Genomic DNA, 27,263 nt, shown 5'->3' with positions numbered 1-27,263 from the left:
TATACAGCTCAGCTACATGTACATTACACATATACAGCTCTACTGTGTACACATACAGCTCAGCTACATGCACATTACACACAGCTCTGCTGCAGACATATATAACACACACATACACAGCTCTGCACCACGCACATCACACACACACAGCTCTGCTGCATACACATAACTTCAGCTCATCCAGCAGCGATCACAACCAGCACAGCAGAGTCCTGCATACACTGAGCAGATGAGCCTAGAGCAGCAGCCCCTGATCATGTGACTCCTCCTCCTCTTTCTCCATGTGACTGATCACATGACTGTGACATCATGGCAGGTGGTGTAAGCACAGGGTAAGTACACGGCTCTGTACAGTCTGCGGTGGAGGTATGTAGTGTATATATATATATATGAGGATTGTGATGTCATCAGGAGGAGTCGCAGTTCTCGGTGACGTCATTACGGGGGACATAGAAATTATTGAAGAACTTTTATTTACTTTGTATTTGTGGATGTAAACAGCAGCGATTCCTCCATTGTTACCATTAACCCTTTAATGACTCGGTGTATTTGCATTTGGTTTCCTCCTCGCCCTCTAATGACGCTTTTAGTTTCCCTCTTACAGACCCATATGAGGACTTGTTTTTTGCGCTTGTTTTTTGGCAGCAGAAATTAGTATATATTAGTATATTTAGATCAGTATATATTAGTATATTTTAGTATATTTAGATGAGTGTTTTCCAACCGGGGTGCCTCCAGCTGTTGCAAAACTACCAACTCAAAATAAAAACTACAACAAAAAGACAAAGAAAGTAACAGCATAACTCCAAGGCTTCATCTCTTTAGCATCTGCGGGACAAACATGTTAGACTCTGCATTTTTCCAGTGCCCGCCAGTGCCCTCCTCTACACAAGCTCCCCATCTATAGGCCTCCACACTATAAAAATGCCCCCTTGGTGTTCTGCTCAGTAAAATTGGGCATGTACAGTAGGTAGCCAAGTAGTCAGATATGTAGGTAGGCAACTAGCCAGGTAGTTAGGTAGGCAGTTTGTTTTAGGTATGTAGGTAGGAAGTCAGGTATGTAGCTAGGCAGTTAGGTAATTAGGTAGGCATGTATGCAGATAAGTTAGGTAGCCAGGTATGACAGCAGATGAGTGTTTCCCAACCAGGGTGCCTTCAGCTGTTGCAAAACTATAACTCTCAGCATACTCAAACAGCTTTTGGCAGGCTGGGCATGCAGGGAGTTGTAGTTTTGCAACACCTGGAGGCACCCTGGTTGTGGAACACTGCCTTGGAAGTCTTTTAATGCAATGTTTTTTTCAACCAAGGTGCCTCTAGATGTTGCAAAACTACAACTCCCAGCAGACCCAGTCTGGGCATGCTGAGAGTTGTAGTTTTAGTTCATCTACAGAGGGAAATGGTGGTGGTCAGATACCTTGCTGTGTTCTGCCGAGCCTCTCGAATGTCCACGCCGAGCCTCCCGACTGTCTGCGTTGAGCCTTCAGAATGCCACGATCCACTCCTCGGGCCAGCGTCTTTTGGTGGGCTGCACTCACACGCGCCAGAAGACAGCACCCTCCCACTCCCTTCCCCCGCCACACCTCCCAAGAGACATTGTGGTGGCAAAATAAAATAAAATATCCGGTCCGAAATGAGACCCGGGGCTATTGGCGAGCAGGACACCCGGGGCTATAGCCCCATTAGCCCCCCCCCTAACGATGCCCCTGGATGCACTGCATAGTCCTGTGTTTCTAACACATTTTCAGGACATGACTGCCATATTTTCAGTAGTTTTACCTTATCTGCAGGTCATGGATTAATGCATGGTGACCTGGTTCAGTTATTATTTTTCTGCTCCTCACTATGAGGTCTTTTCTCTTGTAGGTCCGTCGTTGCTTTGAGGTTAGGTTAGAAACTCTACAGTCCCGTCATGTAGGTGGACGAGTGGCTTGTAGCAGTGGTTATAATCCAGGATTGGTCACGACAATTCCCTTTGCGGTCTTTGGGCGGAACTGGACCGATCACTGCTGTGGGCTCTAGGATTGAGCGCGGCCTCTCTCGTTCTCAAGCGATTTTTCTTTTCGGTAGGACTGGTTACGTCTACAGGCACAGCGCACTTTTGTAATGTCCTATTCATATGGCTGTGGGGTTCTTATCTTCGTTATGGTCCATACTTTTTCCTATGGCTTGTCGGGTTTGGCCCCTTTTGACATGCAAGCAGTGTATGACGGGCGTTTATTAGTGGGGGTCCACGTGGTCTAGTGGTGGGAGGAACCGGTTTTCATCAGTTTACCTGACAGGTTAATACGGTGAATGTGCACGTGGTGTTTAGGGAGTATTAGTGGCGTCTTGGCGAGTAAGGGTAATGGCAGGGGGGGGGGGGGGGGGTCCTTAGTTCCACTGATACTTCACTAAGGACTGTTTGTGTAGGCCATGGTCCGTGTGCTAGGTCGGCAGTGAACCCTTGTCTTACCTCAAGTTTATATACTATGCTACTTCCCTATGTATGCTGGGCTTTGCCCTCTTAAGGTGTACCCCGGACGGCAGCCTGGGCACACCTCTAGCTGCAGATTAGGTGAGGTAGGTATATGTTACTCGCACCTTTAGAGGCAGATTAGGTGAGTTAGGGGTATGTTCTGCTCACACTTTCAGTTGTAGCTTAGTTTAGGTAGGTATATGTTCAGCACGCAAAAGGCCTTGGCCATAAATGATATATTTTGCTTGGAGGTTTCCTTTAGAGATGAGCGAATTTACAGTAAATTCGATTCGTCACGAACTTCTCGGCTCGGCAGTTGATGACTTATCCTGCGTAAATTAGTTCAGCTTTCAGGTGCTCCGGTGGGCTGGAAAAGGTGGATACAGTCCTAGGAAAGAGTCTCCTAGGACTGTATCCACCTTTTCCAGCCCACCGGAGCACCGGAAAGCTGAACTAATTTATGCAGGAAAAGCCATCAACTGCCGAGCCGAGAAGTTCGTGACGAATCGAATTTACTGTAAATTCGCTCATCTCTAGTTTTCTTGTTTTCCTTGTATATGTTTCTCAGTTATTTAGTTGAGTATCAACATTATAATATTTGAGTCATTGTCAGTCTATAACAGTAAATGTAGAGAGGCTCTTGTCTAGCTATTCACCAATGAAGACCCGAGCTGCCCAACTGACACCTATACCCACGGGGTCTGAAAAATAGGGAATTAATAAAAAAAACTATGGGGCTCAGGGTCACGGATATTTAACCAATAAACAGATTATTAAAAGTGAATTATACACCATTATATAATATGACCTGCGACCCACAGGGACCTTGTGAGTTGTCTGGGTCACCTCTTAATCAATAAAATACTATTCAGATCATTGGAAATGTAAAAATATATAAAAGATAATAGACTGATATAACATGTGACCGTACACCTAATAGAACTAGTCCAAATATTCCAAATAGAAAGTTCTGTTACTGTCTCTTAGTGCAAAAAGTACTCGTCTGGTATGGTTAACAAGCAGACTTGAGGATAGTACTCCATTAGTATCCTCAGAGGTTATATGCAATGCATGCAGTACGTTCAATTGCAATGTTACTCACCAATCCTAGGATGTTGGATATAGGTAACAAAGTCAATAAGTGCCAAATAGGGCACAATGTGGTACTGGTCACAGATATCAGTATATCATTGGCTGGACACGTTTCAGGACCCCATAGGTCCTTTCCTCAGCAGCTTGATAAAAATGCATGTAGGGGTCTACAGGGTGGGCCATTTATATGGATACACCTTAATAAATTGGGAATGGTTGGTGATATTAACTTCCTGTTTGTGGCACATTAGTATAAGTGAGGGGGGGAAACTTTTCAAGATGGGTGGTGACCATGGCGGCCATTTTGAAGTCGGCCATTTTGAATCCAACTTTTGTTTATTTTCAACAGGAAGAGGGTCATGTGACACATCAAACTTATTGGGAATTTCACAAGAAAAGCAATCATGTGCTTGGTTTTAACGTAACTTTATTCTTTCATGAGTTGTTTACAAGTTTCTGACCACTTATAAAATGTGTTCAATGTGCTGCCCATTGTGTTGGATTGTCAATGCAACCCTCTTCTCTATATACTGCTATATACTACTATATACACCGCAGGAGAAATGCTAGCACAGACTTCCAGTATCCGTATACACTGCTATATCCTACTATATACACCGCAGGAGAAATGCTAGCACAGGCTTCCAGTATCCGTATACACTGCTATATACTACTATATACACCGCAGGAGAAATGCTAGCACAAGCTTCCAGTATCCGTATACACTGCTATATACCACTATATACACCGCAGGAGAAATGCTAGCACAGGCTTTCAGTATCCGTATACACTGCTATATACCACTATATACACCGCAGGAGAAATGCTAGCACAGGCTTCCAGTATCCGTATACACTGCTATATACTACTATATACACCGCAGGAGAAATGCTAGCATAGGCTTCCAGTATCCTTAGTTTCAGATGCTGCACATCTCGTATCTTCACAGCATAGACAATTGCCTTCAGATGACCCCAAAGATAAAAGTCTAAGGGGGTCAGATCGGGAGACCTTGGGGGCCATTCAACTGGCCCATGACGACCAATCCACTTTCCAGGAAACGGTTCATCTAGGAATGCTCGGACCTGACACCCATAATGTGGTGGTCACCATCTTGCTGGAAAAACTCAGGGAACCTGCCAGGTCCGAGCATTCTTAGATGAACAGTTTCCTGGAAAGTGGATTGGTCTTCGTGGGCCAGTTGAATGGCCCCCAAGGTCTCCCGATTTGACCCCCTTAGACTTATCTTTGGGGTCATCTGAAGGCAATTGTCTATGCTGTGAAGATACGAGATGTGCAGCATCTGAACCTACGGATACTGGAAGCCTGTGCTAGCATTTCTCCTGCGGTGTATATAGTAGTATATAGCAGTATATAGAGAAGAGGGTTGCATTGACAATCCAACACAATGGGCAGCTCATTGAACACATTTTATAAGTGGTCAGAAACTTGTAAATAACTCATGAAAGAATAAAGTTACGTTAAAACCAAGCACATCATTGTTTTTCTTGTGAAATTCCCAATAAGTCTGATATGTCACATGACCCTCTTCCTATTGAAAAAACTAAAGTTGGATTCAAAATGGCCAACTTCAAAATGGTCGCCATAATCACCACCCATCTTGAAAAGTTTCCCCCCCTCACATATACTAATGTGCCACAAACAGGAAGTTAATATCACCAACCATTCCCATTTTATTAAGGTGTATCTATATAAATGGCCCACCCTGTAGACCCCTACATGAATTTTTATTAAGCTGCTGAGGAAAGAAACTATGGGGTCCTGAAACGCGTCCAGCCTATGATATACTGATATCTGTGACCACCACCAGTACCCCATTGTGCCCTATTTGGCACTTATTGACTTTGTCAGGCTGGGTTCACACTACGATGTGAACTACGGTTCCCGCATACGGCTGGGAGGAGGGGTGGGCGGGGCTTAATCGCGGAGCCTGCACTCAGCAGTATTCGGGAACCGTAGTTAATGTATGTCTATGAGCCGACCGGAGTGAACCACAGCCGCAGTCAACCACGTTTTTGCCTGCGGTTGGGAAACCGCATACGGCCGAAAACACAGCCGACCGGAGGCTGCGGTTCACTCCGGTCGGCTCATAGACATACATTAACTACGGTTCCCGAATACGACTGAGTGCGGGCGCCGCGATTAAGCCCCGCCCACCCCTCCTCCCAGCCGTATACGGGAACTGTAGTTCACATCGTAGTGTGAACCCAGCCTTACCTATATCCAACATCCTAGGATTGGTGAGCAACATTGCAATTGAACGTACTGCATGCATTGCATATAACCTCTGAGGATACTAATGGAGTACTAACGGATGCTAATGTCCGTGACCCTGAGCCCCATATTTTTTGTATTAATTCTCAGTCTAATTTATATTATTATTCATTTTGACACCTTTCTGCTTATTGATAGTGACGTATACACCATTATTATTATTATTCATATTGTATAGTTAGTACAGTTGAAAAGCCTTAGGTCCATATGTCTGCAGATCTGCCATGCACAAGGCTCAAAACGTTGGTTATTCTGTATTTTTGTGGTATTTTCTGTACTTTCCTAATCTCACTAACCTGCCTGTCTGTGTCCCAATGGATGTAACTAATATAAAGTAACATTCCTTATATAGAGAACAGTGCTGAGGTCTCTCCAGGTTCCTATAAGGTGTCAGGACGTGGCGGTGTATTTCTCCATGGAGGAGTGGGAGTATGTAGAAGGACACAAGGATCAGTACAAGGATCAGGTGATGATGGAGGATCAGCAGCCCCTCACATCAGCAGGTAATAGACATGACTATATACACACGTCCTCTCATTATTTGTATGTAAAGAATGAATTCAGTCTCTGTATGTGTTCCCTACAGTCAGATCCAGTAAGAGAACAGCAGCAGAGAGGTGTCCCCGTCCTCTTCTTCCACAGGATCAGGATCAGGTAGATGGAGATATTCCCTATGATCTGTAGAAGGGCTGTGAAGCTCTTGTGTTCAGTCTTGTTTTATCCTACAGTATTATATGCTTTATACTTGTGGAATGAGAAAGGTGCACAGCTATGGGGCTCAGATAACTCCTCCTGTCATGTCAGTTTTGGCATCATGATAATGAAATGGTTACCATTATGGGGGGATGAATTTAGAGAGCAGAGACACACAGAGACGGTAACGTTCCTGGTCTGCCCCCTAGAAACAGGGGCCCCAAAATTAATTAAATTCTCCTCCATGTCTGCAGCCTGCGTGCTCCTGCCGTTCCCAACACTCACTGCCGCTGGGTTCCCAATGACAAGTCCCGGCTTCTGCCTTCATCCCTCCTTCTGTTTCTTCCTCTGGCCCCTTACCCCTACAGGACGTATGGATATGTCCCAGCACCCGGCATGTTCACGCGCTGAGACATATACATACGTGCTGCTGATCTCCTGCTCTGCAGCGCGCAGCTTAGGAGATCGGCAGCAGGACCCAGCTGTCAATCACAGCCTGGCAGCATTAACCCCATAGAAGCCATAATCAATCCTGATCACGGCATCTGTGGTGTTGACAGGGGGAGGGTGCTCCCCCTGTTCACAAACGGCAGCTCCGCCATACGATCGCGGGTCACCCATTGGTTGCTGTGGCAGCAGGAGGCCAGCTGATGGCCTCCTGTCTGCCAGCTACGGAAGCCTGTGAGGTCCAGCCATAGTCTAGATCGCAGAGACTGTAGTGTGTGCAGCAGATCAGGTTATATTGTGCTGCAGTACAAATGTATTGCAGCATAGTATAACCTGTAAAAAAGTGAAAAATGAAATAATAAAAGGTTCTTCAATAAAAGTATATAAAAAAATTATTAAATAAATGCCCCTTTCCCAATAAAAGCCCTTTATTATCATAAAACAAAACACACAAATCATATACATACTAGGTATTGCCACGTAATGACGTGTTCAATAAAGCTATGATGTGTACTATAAAGCTATAATGTAAATTATTCCGCACGAAAAAGAAAAACAACAAAAAAGCGCAAAATTCACCAATTATGGTACAAAGAAGGATATAAAATGGATCAAAAGGTAGCATGTATCGCCAAAAATGATACAAATAAAAAGTACAGCTTGTCCTGCAAAAAATAAGCCCTCACTCAATGGCGTTGAACCGAAAATAAAAAAGTTACAGCTGTTGGAACATGATAGCACAAAAAAAAAGGGAAAAGAAGAATTTTGGTCAGAAAAGGAAAACGAACATAAAAAGCCATATAAAATTGGTATCACCATAATCGTACTGACCCACAGAATAAATATAACATGATTTTTACCGCACAGTGAACACCAGAAATTTTCCAGTTTTTCACAATATTTTGGAATTACTCACAAATAATGCTGGATGTGTCAACAAAAATGTACCACTTATATAAAGTACAATATGTCACGAAAAAACTAGGGATGTCCCGATACCATTTTTTTAAGACTGAGTACGAGTATCGATACTTTAATTCTAGTACTCGCCGATACCAAGTACGAGTACTTTTATTTTGAAGGGAATCTGACCCCAGGGTGACCCGATCTCTGGCGTTGTGTACCGTATGATATGTGGGTCCTTGTTGTGTACAATGGAGGCGGCTGCTGTAATATGAGCCAAGATTTCTCTCTTCTCCATTGGACAGAACAAGGAATTTACATTGGCGGTGAGAACGATGACCACATGGTGAACAGCGGTAGAAACCGGGTCACCTGACTTATCTACCTTTAAATCCAAGTTAGTGCAGGTGACTCTGCTGTAAGATTGTCTTTAATAGTAGGTAGTATCCCCTTGCAGACATTAGCAGCAGCCCCCCTTGTAGACTGCAGGCCCCCCCTTGTAGACTGCAGGCCCCCCCCCTTGTAGACTGCAGGCCCCCCCTTGTAGACTGCAGACCTCCCCTTGTAGACTGCGGTCCCCCCTTTAGACAGTGGGCCCCACCTTTAGACAGCAGCAGGGCCCCCCTTTAGACAGCAGCAGCCCCCCATAGACAGCAGGTCCCCCTCTTTAGACACCAGCAGGCCCCCTGTAGACATTAGTAGCAGCCCCCCTCCTTGCAGACAGCTCACCTGCGGCTGTCCTCTGTCGGGTGCTGTCATTCCACACGCTGGGCACAGGAGAGGAGGTGGAGTGACGTGTGTGTCACATGTTCCTCCGGCGGAGGATTTGAGAACGGGGCAGCGGAGCGGCAGCAAGTATCAGACATGGTATCGGATACATTAAACGAGTCCCCGATACCATGCAAATGGATAGTATCGTCCCCGATACTGATACTAGTATCGGTATTGGGACATCCATAGAAAAAAAATCTCCTAATCGCTCCGCTCAGAAAAAACTTTCTAAAGTTATTACCATTTAAACACGTCAAATAAAATAAAAAGAGCCTGGTCATTAAGGTAAAAAATGGGTCCATCCTTTAACCCCTTAACGACGAAGGATGTAAATGTACGTCCTGGTGAGGTGGTACTTAACGCACCAGGACGTACATTTACCTCCTAAGCATAACCGCGAGCATCGGAGCGATGCCCGGATCATGCGCGGCAGGTCCCGGCTGTTGATCGCAGCCAGGGACCCGCTGGTTATGGCGGACACCCGCGATCCCGCGGATGTCCGCCATTAACCCCTCAGATGCCGTGATCAATACAGATCACAGCATCTGCAGCATCGCGGTCACTTAAATGGATGATCGGATCGCTCGCAGCGCTGCCGCGGTGATCCGATCATCCAGCACGGCAGACGGAGGTCCCCTCACCTGGCTCCGCTGCCTTCCCGGCGTCTTCTGCTCTGATCTGCCTTCCCGCAGACCAGAGCAGAAGATGACAGATAACCCTGATCAGTGCTGTGTCCTATACATAGCACTGAACAGGATTATCAATCGAATGATTGCTATAAATAGTCCTCTATGGGGACTATTAAAGTGTAAAAAAAAAAAATCCAAAATAGCTGCTTTTTCATAACATTTTATTCCAAAAAAATTTATAAAAAATGTATTAAAAGTTTTATATAAGTAAATATGGTATCAATACGAAGTACAGATCATGGCGCAAAAAATGAGCCCTCATACCGCCGCTTATACGTAAAAATGAAAAAGTTATGGGTCTTCAAAATAGGGGGATTTTAAATGTACTAATTTGGTTAAAAAGTTTGTGATTTTTTTTTTAAGCGCAACAGTAATAGAAAAGTATATTATCATGGGTATCATTTTAATCGTATTGACCCAAAGAATAAAGAACACGTTATTTTTACCTTAAATTGTACAGCGGGAAAACGAAACCTTCCAAAATTAGCAAAATTGCGGTTTTCTTTTTAATTTCCCCACACAAATAGTATTTTTTTGGTTGCGCCATACATTTTATGGTAAAGTGAGTGATGGCATTTAAGCGGACAACTGGTCACGCAAAGAACAAGCCCTCATACTAGTCTGTGGATGAAAATATAAAAGAGTTATGATTTCTTGAAGGCGAGGAGGAAAAATCGAAAACGTAAAAATAAAATTGTCTGTGTCCTTAAGGGGTTAAGGGTTAATGGGCCAGTGCATGTGTTTCTAATATTTCCTTCACTTATCCTAGTTGTCTACCACCACTTTTCTACCTAAACTTGACTCCACTACCTCATTTCCAGCCTACTACTAACACCTCCATGCAGTCCCACCTCTGCCTGATTCCCGGTGTCTGCCACTTGGACCATCTGCCCCACTTGGCAAATGGCTACAGACACCAGGACCACTCACGGAAAATGTCCTGGTGTCTCCTACCAGCAGAGTTCCATCTTGCACATCCTGGAATGGGATAAAGGGTAGGAACCTTAGAGGGTACTTAGACTCGACAAGGTCACTCCCTGAGAGTAGTCCTGGTGCGGGTAGCTGCTTGCCAGGTAGGCCAAATGGTTCCTATAGTGGAGTTCTACCCTACTCTGGTTGGGTAGAACAGCAGGTCCAGATCCATTGAATTTACCTCAAGGCTTGATTTACAATGTAGACTACTGACTACTGATCTGTAATGTCCTCCATGCTACAGCTGCTTTTTAGAGTGTACTATAAAGAGAAGAATAGGATCCTCTTTTCTGTGTGTGCAATGTATGGGAGACATCATAGAGGCTAGGCTGCACTCACCAGCTTAGGGACAACTAAAAATGAAAAATGAAGCCTCTAGAGCAGAAATCTGATGAAAAATGCCATATATGTTATTGTGTATAACGGCCAGAATCAGTGCTACTTGTTATGTACACACACAAGGCAGCTTATCCTGATAAGATACCTAAAATGACAGCTGTGCTTTAATAATCTTTTTTTTTTTTTTTTACCCTAAAACATTCTAAGTGACTTCTTCTGTCTGATGACTTTTACAATATTTCTTCTACAGCTTATAGATCAGGGTAAAGATCAGAACTATTTTAATGCTACGGACATAAAGGAAGAAGAAGAGACATATGTGAGCGGGGATGATCAGTATAAGGAGGACATTCCTACAGGGAAAGATCTGAACTATATTAATGTTACAGACATAAAGGAAGAAGAGGAGGAGACAACTGTGAGGGGTGATGAGCAGTATAGGGAGGACATTCCTACAGGAAAAGATCTGATCTATATTAAAGCTACAGACATAAAGGAAGAAGAAGAAGAGACAGATGTGAGCGGTGATGAGCAGTATAGGGAGGACATTCCTACAGGAAAAGATATGAACTATATCAATACTACAGACATAAAGGAAGAAGAGACAGATGTGAGCGGTGATGAGCAGTATAAGGAGGACATTCCTACAGGAAAAGATCTGATCTATATTAATGCTACAGACATAAAGGAAGAAGAAGAGACAGATGTGAGCGGTGATGAGCAGTATAAGGAGGACATTCCTACAGGGAAAGATATGAACTATATTTATACTACAGACATAAAGGAAGAAGAGACAGATGTGAGCGGTAATGAGCAGTATAAGGAGGGCATTCCTACAGGAAAAGATCTGATCTATATTAATGCTACAGACATAAAGGAAGAAGAAGAGACAGATGTGAGCGGTGATGAGCAGTATAAGGAGGACATTCCTACAGGGAAAGATATGAACTATATTTATACTACAGACATAAAGGAAGAAGAGACAGATGTGAGCGGTAATGAGCAGTATAAGGAGGGCATTCCTACAGGAAAAGATCTGATCTATATTAATGCTACAGACATAAAGGAAGAAGAAGAAGAGACAGATGTGAGCGGTGATGAGCAGTATAAGGAGGACATTCCTACAGGGAGAGATATGAACTATATCAATACTACAGACATAAAGGAAGAAGAGACAGATGTGAGTGGTGATGAGCAGTATAAGGAGGACATTCCTACAGGTAACCCCCAAGGTGAGTAGTAACCACTAAATGTAGGGAAGCAATTTCACAGGGAATTAACAAAAATATCTAAAAATTAGTGTACAGCTGTTCTGTCACTTTTTGTGCTGTATATATTCCCCATTTAGGGTGCGTTCCCACTTGGCATATACGCAGCGTATTTCACGGTGCGCTAAATTTACAGCAGCAGCGGGAAATACGCTCCGTATTCCTCACTCACTATACACACAGAGCTTTACCGGCGGCAGCCCTAGGTGTGCAGTGAGTTTTGGAGGCGGAACCTCGCGTCACAGTCACGCCGGCACACGGCCCCACCTCCTAAACTCACTACACGCATAGGGCTGCGGCCGGAAAGCTCTGTGTGTATAGTGAGCAAGGAATACGCAGCATATTTCCCGCTGCTGCAGTAAATTTTGCGCAGCGTGAAATACGCTGCGTTTACGCCAGGTGGGAATGAACCTAAATATGAATAAAATCTGGATAAAATTGTGACACTGTTATAGGCTATGACACATGCTGTGAGCTTATAATATGGATGTAGAATCATCTTCTGCTGTCAGTCATGATGAGGGAAATGTTTTGTTTTTTTTACAATTTTGGGAATAAGACATATTATCTTCTTTTATATGTTGGTGGATGTATTTGGAAGTCAGCAGGTGGCGCTGTGTTAAATGTGAATGTTTATCCATGTTCCTGGTTCCTCTGGTATTCTTATCCACTTTCCATCAGTCTTCTCTGTATCCTCCATCTTATATCTCATGTACTTGTTGTCTGTTTCTAGTAAACAGGTATTTCTCGCACATTTTTTGAATGCAGAGGCTTATTTCCTCATCATCCTCTGTCACTACTTAGAAGTGAAAAGTATTTTCCCAATTTTTTGAGTAAGGAACTATAAGCTCCTTTTATATGTAGATGAAAAGATAACAGATTTGTTGAAATATAAGCAACAGCCGCAGATTTGTTAAATGTTGTCTGAAGTATATTGAAGTCAATAGGTGGCGCTGTGTTAAGTGTTTGTTGATGTGTACACTGATTTCTTTTGTATAAAGAACCACTTTCTACAGTTATAAGGTTCATCTGCTCTGTGTCCTCCATCTTGAATCTGATGTACATGATGTTCTCTGCATGTCCTAAAGAAGCACTCCGGAAAATTATTTGCTTATACAGTGGTCCCTCAACATAAGATGGCAATCCATTCCAAATGAACCATCTTCTGTTGAAACCATCGTATGTTGAGGGATCCGTGCAATGTAAAGTATAGGATGTAATACTCGCCTGTCCCCACTGGACTGTCACCGCTCCTCACCGTTGCCCTGGATGTCGCCCTCCATCGCTTTCGGCGCGTCCCCGCTGCTCCGGACGTCTCTGCTTCCCGAGGACCCTCGCTCTCTGTTGCTGCCATCACGTCACTACGCACGCCGCTCCTATTGGATGATGGGACGGCATGCGCGGCGACGTGATGACGGCGAAGGAGAGCGCCTGCGATGTAGGGGATCCCGAAGAGGATGCTCCGGAGCCCCGAGGACAGGTAGGAGACCATCACCGGAGCACACGGGGCACCGTAAATGGCTATCCGGTGGCAGCTGAAGCAGTCTGCGCTGCCGGATAGCCGTTTATGCGATGGCCCTGACATAGAAAAGCATTGTATGTTAATGCTGCCTTCAACATGTGATGGCCTCTGAGAGGCCATCGCATGTTGAAATTATCGTGTGTCGGGACCATCGTAGGTCTGGGCGTCACTGTATAGTGCAGTATAGGCTATGGGCCTGTGGAAGGGGAGGGGGGGGGGGCGAAAACGCAAAAATTTAAATTGACCCGGTCGTTACGAAATTTAAGTGGTACTCTGGTGGAAAACTATATATATATATATATATATATATATATATATATATATATATATAGACACATATATACTTCAAGAAAAAAGCTTGAGAAGAAAAAAGCTTGACAAGCTTGAGAAAGGCCTCATGGTGAGGCCGGAAAGTCGCATTATACCTGATGAGTGAATAAAAGACACAATTTTTTTGCATTTTTGGAGTGCTGCTTTTTCTTGAAGTTTATGAAGGAAGGTTTTTGAAGTTTGAACCTGTTGAGGCTGAGCACCCATCTGTGACTATAAGACACTTTTACAGTGCCGGCTTTCCTCACACTCTTCTCTTTTTTATGTATGTAGTTTTCCACCAGAGTACCCCTTTAATTTCATAATGTCCGGGTCAATTCTCATTTTTGCATTTTTGTTCCCCCCCGCCCCCCCCCCTCCCTTCCACAGGCCCATACCATGGCATGTTTTTTGAAAGACCAATTATACTTTGTAATGACACCTATCGTATTACCATAAAATGTACTGCGAAACTGGAAAAAAATTGCGGTAAAAAAAAAAAGGAGAAATAATAATTTCCGATGCTTCCATTTTTACAGGGCAATTTACTTTAATCTTATTGACCCACAAAATAAAAAAAACAGGTCAGCTCGATATATATATATATATATATATATATATATATATATATATATATATATAAATATATATATATATATAAAAAATTCAATTAATTTTTTTATTTATAACTTTTGCAATTTTAAACATCAAGGAAATACACACGGGGCCAAGCACAAGGCCTCCAGCTCACCCCCCTGTTTACAACATCGAAGGATCACGTCAGGACCAATTACACACGAAAAAGAGTCCACACCCGGCCAACACTAAAACAGTAGACACTGGGGTAGACAACAGATAAACACACACTCACACACTCCCGGAGCACTCCTCCATTTCCAATGCCCAGTCACAGACAGCCACTCTATCCCAGAGAACCGATCCTCTCTGGGGGAACCATTGACTCACCTATTAACAGCCAGGGCACCCAAACCCTATGAAATTTCTTGGGGCATTTATGACTAGTATACAGCATCCTATAAAGCAGCACATATTTATTGACCAGATTAACCTCTTAAGGATGTAGGGCGTACCTGTACGCCCTACACCCGGCGTTTAAAACGGGTCGGTCCCAGCTGCTATTCATAGCCAGGACCCTGGGCTAACAGCGCGTGGCACCGATCGTTGTGCCGCGCGCTATTAACCCTTCAGACGTGGCGATCAAAGTTGACCGCCGTGTCTGAAAGTGAAAGTAAGCGCTTCCCGGCAGCTCAGTCGGGCTGATCCAAACAGCTAGGACACAAGCGGAGGTCTCCTTACCTGTCTCCGCGGCATCCGATCGGGGTTTGATTGCTCCAAGCCTGAGCTACAGGCTTGAGCAATCGAGCCCCTATCTCGCTGATCCATGCAAAGCTATATCATGAAAAAATGAATAAAATCAAAAAGTCTGATCAATACAAATGGTACTGATAAAAACTTCAGAACACGGCGCAAAAAATTAGTCCTCATACCGACCCAGACGCGGAAAAATAAAGTTATAGGGGTTAGAAGATGAGAATTTTTTACATATAAATTTTCCTGCATGAAATTATGATTTTTTTCCCAAAGTACGACAATATCCAACCTATATATGTTGGGTATCATTTTAACCGTATAGACCTACAGAATAAAGATAAGGTGTTATTTTTACCGAAAAATGCACTGCGTAGAAACGGAAGCCCCCAAAATTTACAAAATGACATTTTTTCTTCAATTTTGTCGCACAATGAATTTGTTTTCTGTTTCGCCGTGGATTTTTGGGTAAAATGACTGTCACTGCAAAGTAGAATTGGTGGCGCAAAAAATAAGCCATCATATGGAATTTTATGTGCAAAATTGAAAGCGTTATGATTTTTAGAAGATGATGAGGAAAAATTTTAAATGCAAAAACTCTGCATCCTTAAGGGGTTAAACCATCTAGTTATGGGGGAGGGGGGTATCTTTCCAGGCCATTATCAATATTTTTCGAGCACGAAACAATAAAAACCTAATAAGAAGGCGCCTATGGGAGCCTGTGGTCCGATCATGAATAACACCCAATAGACAAGCAACAGGGGAGGACACATAGAAGTCCAGATAATCAGCCATAAATTGCAGCACCTCTCCAGAATGGTTCCACACAAGGGAAACTCCACATTGCATGTAGAAGGGAACCCACATCCACATTGCATCGGAAACAAGCATCCGAAGAGGAGACCCCAATACGAAGCAACTTAACCGGAGTGTAGTATAAACGGAGGATGAGTTGTACCTGAATAAGTTAATCCCTTGCACATACCACCGTAGGGTAAAATGTCTTAGTAACTTCACGCCAATTATCTTCGGTCAAGTCAGGGATATCTGCCACCCATTTCACAAATGCCAACTCAAACAAATCAGGATTCACTGACTGCAACAAAGCATATGCCTGAGTCAAAGGCTTAGTAAGGTCAGTGGTACCCAGAAGCAGCTCCACATTAGAAAAGGCCGGGATAACATCAAGAGAGCCAAATTGCGCCACCACCGCATGTCTCAGCTGGAAGTACCGAAATGGGCACTCTGAGGGAGATGAAAGCAGTCACACATCTCCTAGAAGGAGGGGGAAGGAGGAAAACTCCCCAAACAAATGCATGGCGAACTTGACTCCATGATCACTCCAGAAACCGGCAGCCGCCAACCCCTGTAGGTGCTCATAATGTGGATTCCCCCACAGAGGTGCCCTAGGGGACATTACCGGTATTGGGAAGTGCCCGGAAACCACCGACCACACCTCAGCCACCGTTCTAATAGGAGTCAACAGTCTGGAAGAAGAAGTGTATCTATACAGGACATTTGTTTCATACGAACCCATGAGAGCTTCAGCCAGAGCTGTGGAGATGTTCCCCAGATCCAGGTCGATCCACCAGGAAGCATACACCAATTGAGATGCTAGGAAGTAATTGTGCATATTAGGGGCAGCCAGACCACCCCACTGTTTGGACACTTGGAGCAGTGCCTGACCCAATCGTGGAGGTTTGTCTTGCCAACAGAAGGACCTCAAAATGCCACTCAGCCTCTTAAAGAACTTTTTAGAGGGAATCACCAGAGAAAGATCAGATACAGAACCTTAGGTAAATAAACCATCTTAAAAATGTTAATCCTGCCAGCCAGAGAGAAGGGCCAGGAAGACCAAGCCTGCAATTTATCAGTCACCAATGACAACACCGGGGCCAAATTCATCCGTATATACTCCGTCACACAAGTAGAATCCTCCACTCCCAAATATCGGAACTGAGTAACGCTTGTAGCCCATGGGGAAGAGGCAGTACAGGATCCACCCTCGTAGACAGGGGCATCAAGGAAGACTTTCCCCGGCCTGAAAAAGAACCAAAATCAGCTAAAAGGGAAAACAGGGCCCCCAGGGAATGTTAGCCAAATAAACTAGCGTATCATCCGCATACATGGACACCCTTTCCTCTAAGGAACACCAGCGTACCCCATGAATAAGAGTGGATGCTCGGATGGCCACGGCTAGGGGCTGTACTGCTAGGGCAAACAGAAAGGGAGACAGGATAACCCTGCCTCGTTCCCCTACCCAACCGAAAGCACTGAGTCAGATACAGCCACTGCACAGAATCGAAGGCCTTATAAATGTCTAATCTAACCATGTACCCCCCAGAGGCCTCCCTGTCCACTACAGCTATATTGAGATGTAATTGCTGTACATTAAAGGGGTATTCCAGGAAAAAAAATGTATTTGACTATACTACAGGGGCTGTAAAGTTAGTGTAGTTCATAATATAGTGTCTGTAACTGTGTGTGACGGTTTTCTCACAATTCTTCTGTGGTTTTCACCCCAATATTTATTTTTACCAGCATATAAAATGACTGTTGTCTCAGATTTTTCGCAGGTTGCAATGCGGCTGAGACCTGACTCACTAGTCAGCTGATGACAGGGAACCTGTTTGCTTCAATCGGTGGAGGGATCGCTTGGTGGGAGAGGGATCAATCTGCAACTAATACAACAGCTGTAGGCAACCTGATTGAAAACCACAGGTCTTTTGGATGGATGCAGCTCATTTATGTTTCAATGGGTTGGGTGGCTGGTGTGTGGGAGGGAGGAAAATGGAATTATGGGATTTATAGTCAAAAAAGAAAAATCAAACAGGAAATACCAGTTCACTAAAAGCTAGCCACAGTATTATGGTAATCTCACAACATAGCCATTTAGACCCAAGACAAGCACAGATCCTTCCTAAGAATGTCCATTACTGTCTGCCAGGTACGTACTAAAATCACCTTATGGTGGAGAACCCCATTAATATCGGTAGCTCTCCCCGGCATGCTCAGGCTGTATGACAGCGGCCATAACCTTACGCAGCAGATTAGCCAACACTTTAGCCAGTAATTTAATATCCACATTAAGGAGGGAAATAGGTCTATAGGAATCCGGTAAAGTCGGATCTTTGCCCGGCTTGGGAAGGACCACAATCGGAGCTTCCCTCATGGAGTCAGGGAGTGTCCCAGTCTCCAAAACCGCATTAAAGAGGTTTTGTAAAATAGGAATCAGCCTCTCCTCATTCCCCTGGTTCCATCCCCAATCATACCATCTAACCCCGGGGTCTTTCCCGGGTGAAGGGAAGCAATAGCTACAGAGAACTCTTCATCCGAAAAAGGGGCATCTAAAGCGTCCGCCTGGGCTGAAGTCAAGGGTGTAAGGGGCACACTCCTCAAAAAGGATACTAAGCCTTCAGGAACAGCTGGTAAATGGGAAGTATAAAGGTCACTATAAAAGTCCCGAAACACATTATTAATGGCAACCGGGTCAGTTTCCAGTATCCCATTAGCCCCTCTAATACAGGGAATAGCGGCCACAGGCCTACTCTCTATAGTCAGATACGCCAGCAACCTACCATTCTTATCCCCAAATTCAAATATGGCCGCTTCCCTATCCTCCAATCTCTTCTGTACCTTCTCCTTCTGAAGGATTACTAGAGCTCTCTGGGACTTTAACCATTCCCGTTCAACAGGGGACGGGTCTCTTACCACCTCTGCCTCCAAAATCTCAATCTTAACCTGCAATGCTCTCTCCCTAAGTGTATACTAACAAAAAAATTTTCAAAATCATCTGGTGCCAGAAAGTTTATACAAAGAACGATAGCATGCACTCACCGCTCGAACTGTGTCTATGCGTCAGGAAGTCATGGGGAAGCATGAGAAGGATTACCGAAGCGCTCAGAGGCTACGCCTGTCGTTTCACGCGACAGTGCGCACTTCTTCCGGCCTCTCCAAATACGTCATTGCGCTGCATCTTTTATGTCATGTGACTGAAAGAGTAACCATGGCAGCAAGTAAACAATGACGCTCGGCATATGCACAGCGAAAACTAGATAGTGAAAACTATACAAACTGGGAAAAACACAGGTGAGATTAAAAACAAAGAATAAGTAAGCTAACTATGGAGATAGGTAGGTATGATAAGGAGCTAAGTAATCATACTACTTTAAAGCAACACTGAAAACATGGTCTCAAATGGCTGGAGGTGCTCAACCCCAAATGCAGTTGTACAATTGTGCATTTATAATGGGGGAGCAGATCCTGCCCTTGTAGTCCGTTGCTATGGGCGGTCCCCAGCATACAATGGGGGATGCCTGCAGCAGACTACAAGTGCCACAATAGAATCCTACACCAGATAGACTGCATCAGCCAGCTTAGGTGGGGCTTATAGTCTGCCTCCTTCCTCCCATTGTATGTGTGCTTTGCCACGCTGGAGGGTATCTGGGGGGAGGCTATGAGTCGGCCTAATGCTGCCGTAATTGCCCACTGGCCCCTGTTTTGCTTATCACGCACAGGTAGGTTTAGTGTTAGGTCCCGTGCCACTTGAGAAACCTTGGCGTTGGTGTGCGGGCTCTGGTGTGTCCTTCATATAAGGATATACTGGCTAATGTCTCAATTTTAACATCAGTGTTGAGGGATTAGCCAACGTCATTGTTTACATCTACCACATAGTGCAGCTAAATTTCTGTATTAATCGTACTACTTGTAAGAAGGGGGACATATTGGTGCAGTCATTAAAACCAAGGGGACCCTGGGCGTTACATTTTAATATCCATCGGGTCTATCTTTGTAATAACAGAGAGTGTCTATCACCACCTTGATATATCTGTGTCACGCGTTCAAGACCTCCAAACTTGAGGACATTCAAATCATTGGCATGACAAGTGATAAGGTGTTCGGATAATCTAGGAATACCTTTCCCTGTCTTTAGGGCATAGAGGTGCTCACAGAAGCGAGTGCATAGCTGGCTAGTTTTCCCTATGCAGAACATATTAAATGGGCACACTATGTAATAAATTACAAAGATGCTCCGACATGTAATTAACTGAGTAATCTTATGGGAAACGCCACCAAAAAATGCAGAAATCGGCACAATTATTAAAGTGGCAGTACGTACAACTGCCGCATTTGCGGTTGCCTGTCAGGCTGTGAGCCGATTACCAGATTCGGTATTAGATCTTTTTCTTAGACTTGATGTAGTCTGAGAATGTTTTGTTTTTTCTGTATGTCACTACTGCCTGTTTTTCAGCCACTTTTTTAAATCTTGGTCATTTTCGAGGATGTACCATTGACGTCTCACTGCGCTGTTAAAAAGGGGTACTCCGGCGCTAAGACATTTTATCCCCTATCCAAAGGATAGGGGATAAGATGCCTGATTGCGGGGGTCCCGCCGCTTGGGACCCCCGTGATCTTGCACGCAGCACCCCGTTACCATCAGTCCCCGGAGCATGTTCGCTCCGGGTCTGATGACTGGCGATCACGGGGCCAGAGCATTGTGACATCACGGCCCCCCTAGTGTGATGTCACACTCCGCCCCCTCAATGCAAGCGTATGGGAGGGGACGTGACATGCCCCCTCCCATAGGCTTGCATTGAGGGGGCAGAGCATGACGTCACAATGCTCCGGCCCCTTGATCGCAAGTCATGAGACCCGGAGCGAACATGCTCTGGGGACTGATGGTAACGAGGTGCGGGACCCCCACGATCAGGCATCTTATCCCCTATCCTTTGGATAGGGATAAGATGCCTTAGCGCCGGAGTACCCCTTTAATTTGATGGTTCATTTGAGTGTTGGGTTTTCTTTTGAGTATTGTATAACATGTTTTTTCGTTCCATCATTCTGACTTTATTATAGGCTGACTCTATCATGGGGAGGGGGATACCCTCTTTCTGTTAATCTAACCTTTAAATCGCCAGCTTGCGGTTCAAATCTCTCAGGGTCGCTGTTGATTCTTTTGAGCCTGATGAACTGGCTAAAGGGGATACCTTTTTTAGAACGGATGGGGTGAGAGTATAGGAGAGAATTTCTTGCAATGTCTTTCCTATAACCTTCGGTAAGGATTCCATCAGATGTGGCTATCAATCTCATGTCCAGGAATTCGATCTGGGAGCCTCCGTAAACACTGGTGAACCACATGTTCATGTTGTTCCCTTTCAAATAGGAAAAAAATCTCAGCAAATAAATTTTCTGAGCCTTCCCATTCCATAATAATGTCGTCTACAAACCTCTTTTAGGCTTTAATGTACAGTAACCCCCCGACATGCGATGGCCCCAACATATGATAAAATCGACATACGATGGCCTCTCAGAGGCCATCGCATGTCGATGTCAGCATCAACATACGATGCTTTTATATGTCGGGGCCATCGCATTAACTGCTATCCGACAGCGCAAAATGCTTAAGCTACTGTCAGATAGCAGTTTAAGCATCCCGGGCAGGTTCGCTTACCTATTCACGCTGCTCCGGGTCCACTTCGCGATCCTCCGGTGTCTTCCGCATCTTCTCCAGGGTCCGGGCCTCGCTTTCTGGCGTCGTTATTACGTCACTACGCACGCCGCGCCGGCGCAGCAGCGTAATAACATCACCAGAAAGCAAGGCCCGGACCCTGCAGAAGATGCGGAAGAAGCCGGAGGATCACGAAGAAGACACCGGAGCAGCGGGACAGCATCGGGAGCCTCTGGGACAGCATCGGGAGTGGTGAGGACCTGGTCCGGAGCGGCGGGGACAGGTGAGTACAGCTTCCTATACTTTACATTGCACGGATCCCTCAACATACGATGGATTCGACAAACGATGGGTCGTTTGGAACGAATTACCATCGTATGTTGAGGGACCACTGTACTTTGCAAATAGGTTATGAATAGAAAAGATGTATTTACTTTCGAATACGGCCAAGAATACATTTGCATAAGTGCAAGAAATGGGCCTACCCATAGCCTTGCCTGTTCTTTCCCTAAACCATTGTTGCTTGTATTGAAATGTGTTGCTAGAGAGGATGAAGTGGATGGCTTCAGTGATAAAGTTGATGTATTCTGCAGATTTATCTAAAAAAATCTAAGAATCGCTGTATTGCCTGTACACCAGCATCATGGGGGATGCGGATGTACATGCTCTCGACATCTATAGAGACTAGTTGGTATGTATCCTGCCAACAAAAATTATCAAAAAAGCTGAGTACATCACTGGAGTACTTCAAATATGTAGGAACTGTTCAGAGCAAGGGCCCAGTCCAAATATCTGGACACGTACTCAGTCGCGGAACCGATCCCGGCCACTATAGGGCGACCGGGAGGATCGGTCCGCAACTTATGGACCATGGAAAGAAGGTACCATGTGGGTTTTTTAGCATTAGTAGGTAGCAATTTCTCTGCAGTCCGGCGAACCAAAACTCCCTTTTCAGTGTATGGTCTCAGCAAAGTTCGCAGAGCATTGGGGGTTTTTATAGTCGGACCTGAGGCCAGGCGCTCATATACATTATCATCAGAGAGTTGATTGGCAGCTTCTTTCTCGTTTTGGTCAATAAGGTTATCTTGTGCTGCAAGCCAATTTAACGCCTGGTTAGGTTTTTGTTTTTTTGTGGGTAGACAAGCAATTTTACATCCCTCAGAACTGCTTGAGTAAATAGGTCGAGGGGCATCCTGGGACTATTCGGGGGGTTAAACGTAGAGGGTTTACCCCCTGTAAACCTATTAGAGGTGGGTTCAGAATCATAAAACAGTGTGGCTTCGTCTGCCAGTTCGGCAAGATCTCTCACATACTAAAGCCAAATGGGCCAATATTACAAGGGGATTCGCTCTCAATGGTATCAACATGCAACGTAGTTTTTTTTTTTTTTTTAAACATTTTATACAAATTAATTTTTCTAACGGCTTTGAATAAATCGACTTCAAATTGGAGTCGAAGTCTTCGTGAAGCCCGAAGTTTAAACCTTTAGATAATACAGTAATCACCTCTGGGGAGATCTCAATCCCTGAAATGTTAATTACATTGTCTGGGGGTGTTACTGATGCCATGACACCAATTTCCTTATTTTGGTTTCCTCCTCTTGCGCTTCCCCCATCTCGATCCTAACACCCACTGGATCCTAACACAGCTCCTCAAACATACCCTTTATTTAAGTCGTGCTTATACAGGAGTGCTCTCCCCTTCACTCTTTTCTTATTCGTGTCGATTTGTAAATGACTTCTATATAAAAATCTTAATCCTTCCAGTATTTATCAGCTGCTGTATGCTCCAGAGAAAGTTGTGTAGTTCTTTCCAGTCTGTCCACAGTGCTCTCTGCTGATTCCTCTGTCCATGTCAGGAACTGTCCAGAGCAGGATAGGTTTGCTATGGGGGATTTTCTCCTACTCTGGACAGTTCTTGACATGGACAGAGGTGGCAGCAGAGAGCACTGTGGTCAGACTGAAAAGGGCTACAAGGATAGATGTAAGGAGAATAGAAACAAGGTGACTCCATACACCAGTGTTTCCCAACCAGGGTGCCTTTGGCTGTACGGGCATGCTGGGAGTTGTAGTTTTGCAACAGCTGGAGGCACCATGGTTGGGAAGCACAGCCATACACAGTAGAGGAAAATATAATAGATTATTTCCTGCAGTGTAATATGCTGGGCTTTGTAGTGCCATCAGTGTTGTTGGGACATATCTGGGGTTCAGAAAATGATTAGATCAGATGGGGAGAATGTTCTATGATGTCAATTTCTATTGTCAAATTCTATGATGTCGTGGAATAATTCAGCACTAACTATATATGTGACTGACTGTACATGTGACTGACTGTACATGTGACTGACTGTACATGGGACTGACTGTACATGTGACTGACTGGACATGGGACTGACTGTGCATGGGACTGAATGGACATGGGACTGACTGTACATGGGACTGTACATGTGACTGACTGTACATGGGGCTGACTGTACATGTGACTGACTGTACATGTGACTGACTGTACATGGGACTGACTGGACATGTGACTGACTGGACATGTGACTGACTGGACATGTGACTGACTGGACATGGGACTGACTGTACATGGGACTGACTGGACATGGGACTGACTGTACATGGGACTGACTGGACATGGGACTGACTGGACATGGGACTGACTGGACATGGGACTGACTGGACATGGGACTGACTGTACATATGTGCAAAATGTTTAAGGTTCCATTACTGATAAATAACAATCTGTTTTATCCTTGGCAGATGACTGTACCAGGAGATCAGAGGAGAATCTTATATCTTCAGATTATAAAGCAGATGATGATATCACACAAGATACATATGAAGAACATTCCATTATCCCAGATACACCCTCAGCCCTTCACAGACAAGATCTGTCATCTGTGAATGTTAAGTCACATCTTGTTGAGCATCAGAGAATTCACACAGGGAAGAAACCTTTTTCATGCCAAGAATGTGGGAAATGTTTTATTTTCAAATCACAGCTTGATAGCCATGTGGGAACTCACACAGGGGTGAAGCCATTTCCATGCCAAGAATGTGGAAAATGTTTTATTTTCAAATCACAGCTTGCTATCCATGTCCGAACTCACACAGGGGTGAAGCCATTTTCATGTCAGGAATGTGGGAAATGTTTTGCTATGAAATCAAATCTTGTTGACCATCAGCGGATTCACACAGGGGAGAAACCATTTTCCTGCTCAGAATGTGGGAAATGTTTTACTATGAAATCACATCTTGTTCGACATCAGAGAACTCACACCAGGGTGAAGCCATTTTCATGCCAAGAATGTGGGAAATGTTTTATTCTCAAATCAGAACTTGATAAACATGTGAAAAATCACACAGGGAAGAAGCCATTTTCATGCCAAGAATGTGGAAAATGTTTTATTTTCAAATCGAAGCTTGATAGACATGTGAGAACTCACACAGGGGAGAAGCCATTTTCATGCAAAGAATGTGGGAAATGTTTTACTAAGAAATCATATCTTGTTGACCATCAGAGGATTCATGCGGGGGAGAAGCCATTTCCATGCTCAGAATGTGGAAAATGTTTTATTTTCAAATCACAGCTTCATAGCCATATGAGAACTCACACAGGGGAGACGCCATTTCCATGCCAAGAATGTGGAAAATGTTTTATTTTCAAATCACAGCTTGATAAACATGTGCGAACTCACACAGGGGAGAAGCCATTTTCATGCCAAGAATGTGAGAAATGTTTTGCTATAAAGTCAAATCTTGTTAACCATCAGCGGATTCACACAGGGGAGAAGCCATTTTCCTGCTCAGAATGTGGGAAATGTTTTACTATGAAATCACATCTTGTTCGACATCAGAGAATTCACACAGGGGAGAAGCCCTTTTCATGCTCAGAATGTGGAAAATGTTTTATCCTCAAATCACAGCTTGATAGCCATGTGAGAACTCACACAGGGGAAAAGCCATGTTTTTGCCAAGAATGTGGTAAATGTTTTACTATGAAGTCATATCTTGCTGACCATCAAAGGATTCATGCAGGGGAGAAGCCATTTTCATGCTCAGAATGTGGAAAATGTTTTATTTTTAAATCACAGCTTGATAGCCATATGAGAACTCACACAGGGGAGAAGCCATTTCCATGCCAAGAATGTGGAAAATGTTTTATTTTCAAATCACAGCTTGATAAACATGTACGAACTCATACAGGGGAGAAGCCATTTTCATGCCAAGAATGTGGGAAATGTTTTGCTATGAAATCAAGTCTTGTTGACCATCAGCGGATTCACACAGGGGAGAAGCCATTTTCCTGCTCAGAATGTGGGAAATGTTTTACTATGAAATCACATCTTGTTCGACATCAGAGAACTCACGAAGGGGAGAAGCCCTTTTCTTGCTCAGAATGTGGAAAATGTTTTATTCTGAAATCACAGCTTGATAGCCATGTGAGAACTCACATGGGGGAGAAACCATTTTCATGCTTAGAATGTGGGAAATGTTTTGTGGAGAAAGCAAGGCTTGTTGAACATCACAAAACTCACACAGGCGAGAAGACATTGTAATGTTCAGAATATGGGAAATGTTTTACTCAGAAATCGCCTCTTGTTACACATCAGAGAATTAACACAGGAGAGAAGCCATTTTCGTGGGGAATGTTTTTCTGTAAAATCAAGTCTTGTTCTCCATCATAGAATTCACATGGGGGGGAGAAGAGAAGCCTTTTCATGTTTAGAATGTGGGAAATGTTTTACTCAGAAATCACATCTTGTTGAGCATCAGATAATTCACGCACAAAAGAAGCAGATTTCATGCCCAGAATGTGGGAAAAGTTTGTGTTGTTAAAAAAAAATTTTTTTTGGAACAGTGAACGTGTTTGCGTTTTTTGTGACTTTTTATCTACCACACACTCAATTTGGGTTCCCTGGAGAGTAATATATGTGAAGTGCGACTTTCATGAAAAGTTCTAAAAAAAAACAATTGTATCCCACATGTTTGTTGTGTATTTCACACACACACTTGGTTATCTACACTATAATCGTGTGGAAATTAATTGTTTATTTTATGGAGATATATTATGTAATTAAAGGGGTACTCTGCTCTAAACATCTTATCCGCTATCCAATGCATAGGGGATAAGATTTTAGATTGCGAGGGTCCTGCCACTGGGGACCCCTGCGATCACCGTTAATGTACCCCATTATAGAAACTGCACCCCTCAAAGTATTCAAAATGATGTTCAGAAAGATTTTTAAAGGGGTTATCCAGGAAAAAAACTTATATATATATATATATATCAACTGGCTCCAGAAAGTTACAGATTTGTAAATTACTTCTGCTAAAAAATCTTTTTTTTCCTTTCGGTACTTATGAGCTGCTGAAGTTAAGTTGTGCTCTCTGATGACACCACTGTCTCTCGGGAACTGTCCAGAGTAGAAGCAAATCCCCATAGCCAAGGTCTCCTACTCTGTGCAGTTCCTGAGACAGACAGAGGTGTCAGGAGAAAGCATTGTTGTCAGACAGAAAAGAACAACTCAACTTTTTTTTTTCCTGGAATACCCCTTTAAACCCTTTAGGTGTTTTACAGGAATAGCAGCAAAGTGGAGAAGAAAAATCAAAATCTCAGTTTTTTCCACTAATATGGTCATGTAGCCCCATTTTTTTCATTTCTACAAGGGGTATAGGGAGAAAAAGACCCCCAAAATTTGTAGCCCAATTTCTCTCGAGTATGGAAA

General features: G+C 44.0%; 1 protein-coding gene across 1 annotated transcript; it reads left to right on the top strand.

The window, feature by feature from the left end:
• Nucleotides 1-307: 307 nt before the first annotated feature.
• On the top strand, nucleotides 308-26,418 carry LOC130296419 (zinc finger protein 420-like). The gene is made up of 5 exons (XM_056547918.1): nucleotides 308-332; nucleotides 6,230-6,345; nucleotides 6,429-6,496; nucleotides 10,907-11,888; nucleotides 24,295-26,418. The coding sequence occupies exons 1-5, from the start codon at nucleotides 310-312 to the stop codon at nucleotides 26,091-26,093; spliced, it is 2,988 nt and encodes a 995-aa protein (XP_056403893.1). The 5' UTR covers nucleotides 308-309; the 3' UTR covers nucleotides 26,094-26,418.
• The last annotated feature ends 845 nt before the right edge of the window (nucleotides 26,419-27,263 follow it).

This window comes from Hyla sarda, chromosome 1, assembly GCF_029499605.1.
Source record: "Hyla sarda isolate aHylSar1 chromosome 1, aHylSar1.hap1, whole genome shotgun sequence".
In the NCBI taxonomy this organism is placed as follows: Eukaryota; Metazoa; Chordata; class Amphibia; order Anura; family Hylidae; genus Hyla; species Hyla sarda.
The sequence above is the reverse complement of the archived record's forward strand: the minus strand, read 5'-3'. Positions and strand labels throughout refer to the sequence as shown.

Coding starts and splice junctions, on each gene's coding strand:
- LOC130296419 (XM_056547918.1), top strand. CDS start 310: ATGGCAGGTGGTGTAAGCACAGG. Junction 333..6,229: donor GCAGGTGGTGTAAGCACAGG/GTAAGTACACGG, acceptor GGTTCCTATAAG/GTGTCAGGACGTGGCGGTGT. Junction 11,889..24,294: donor TCCTACAGGTAACCCCCAAG/GTGAGTAGTAAC, acceptor TATCCTTGGCAG/ATGACTGTACCAGGAGATCA.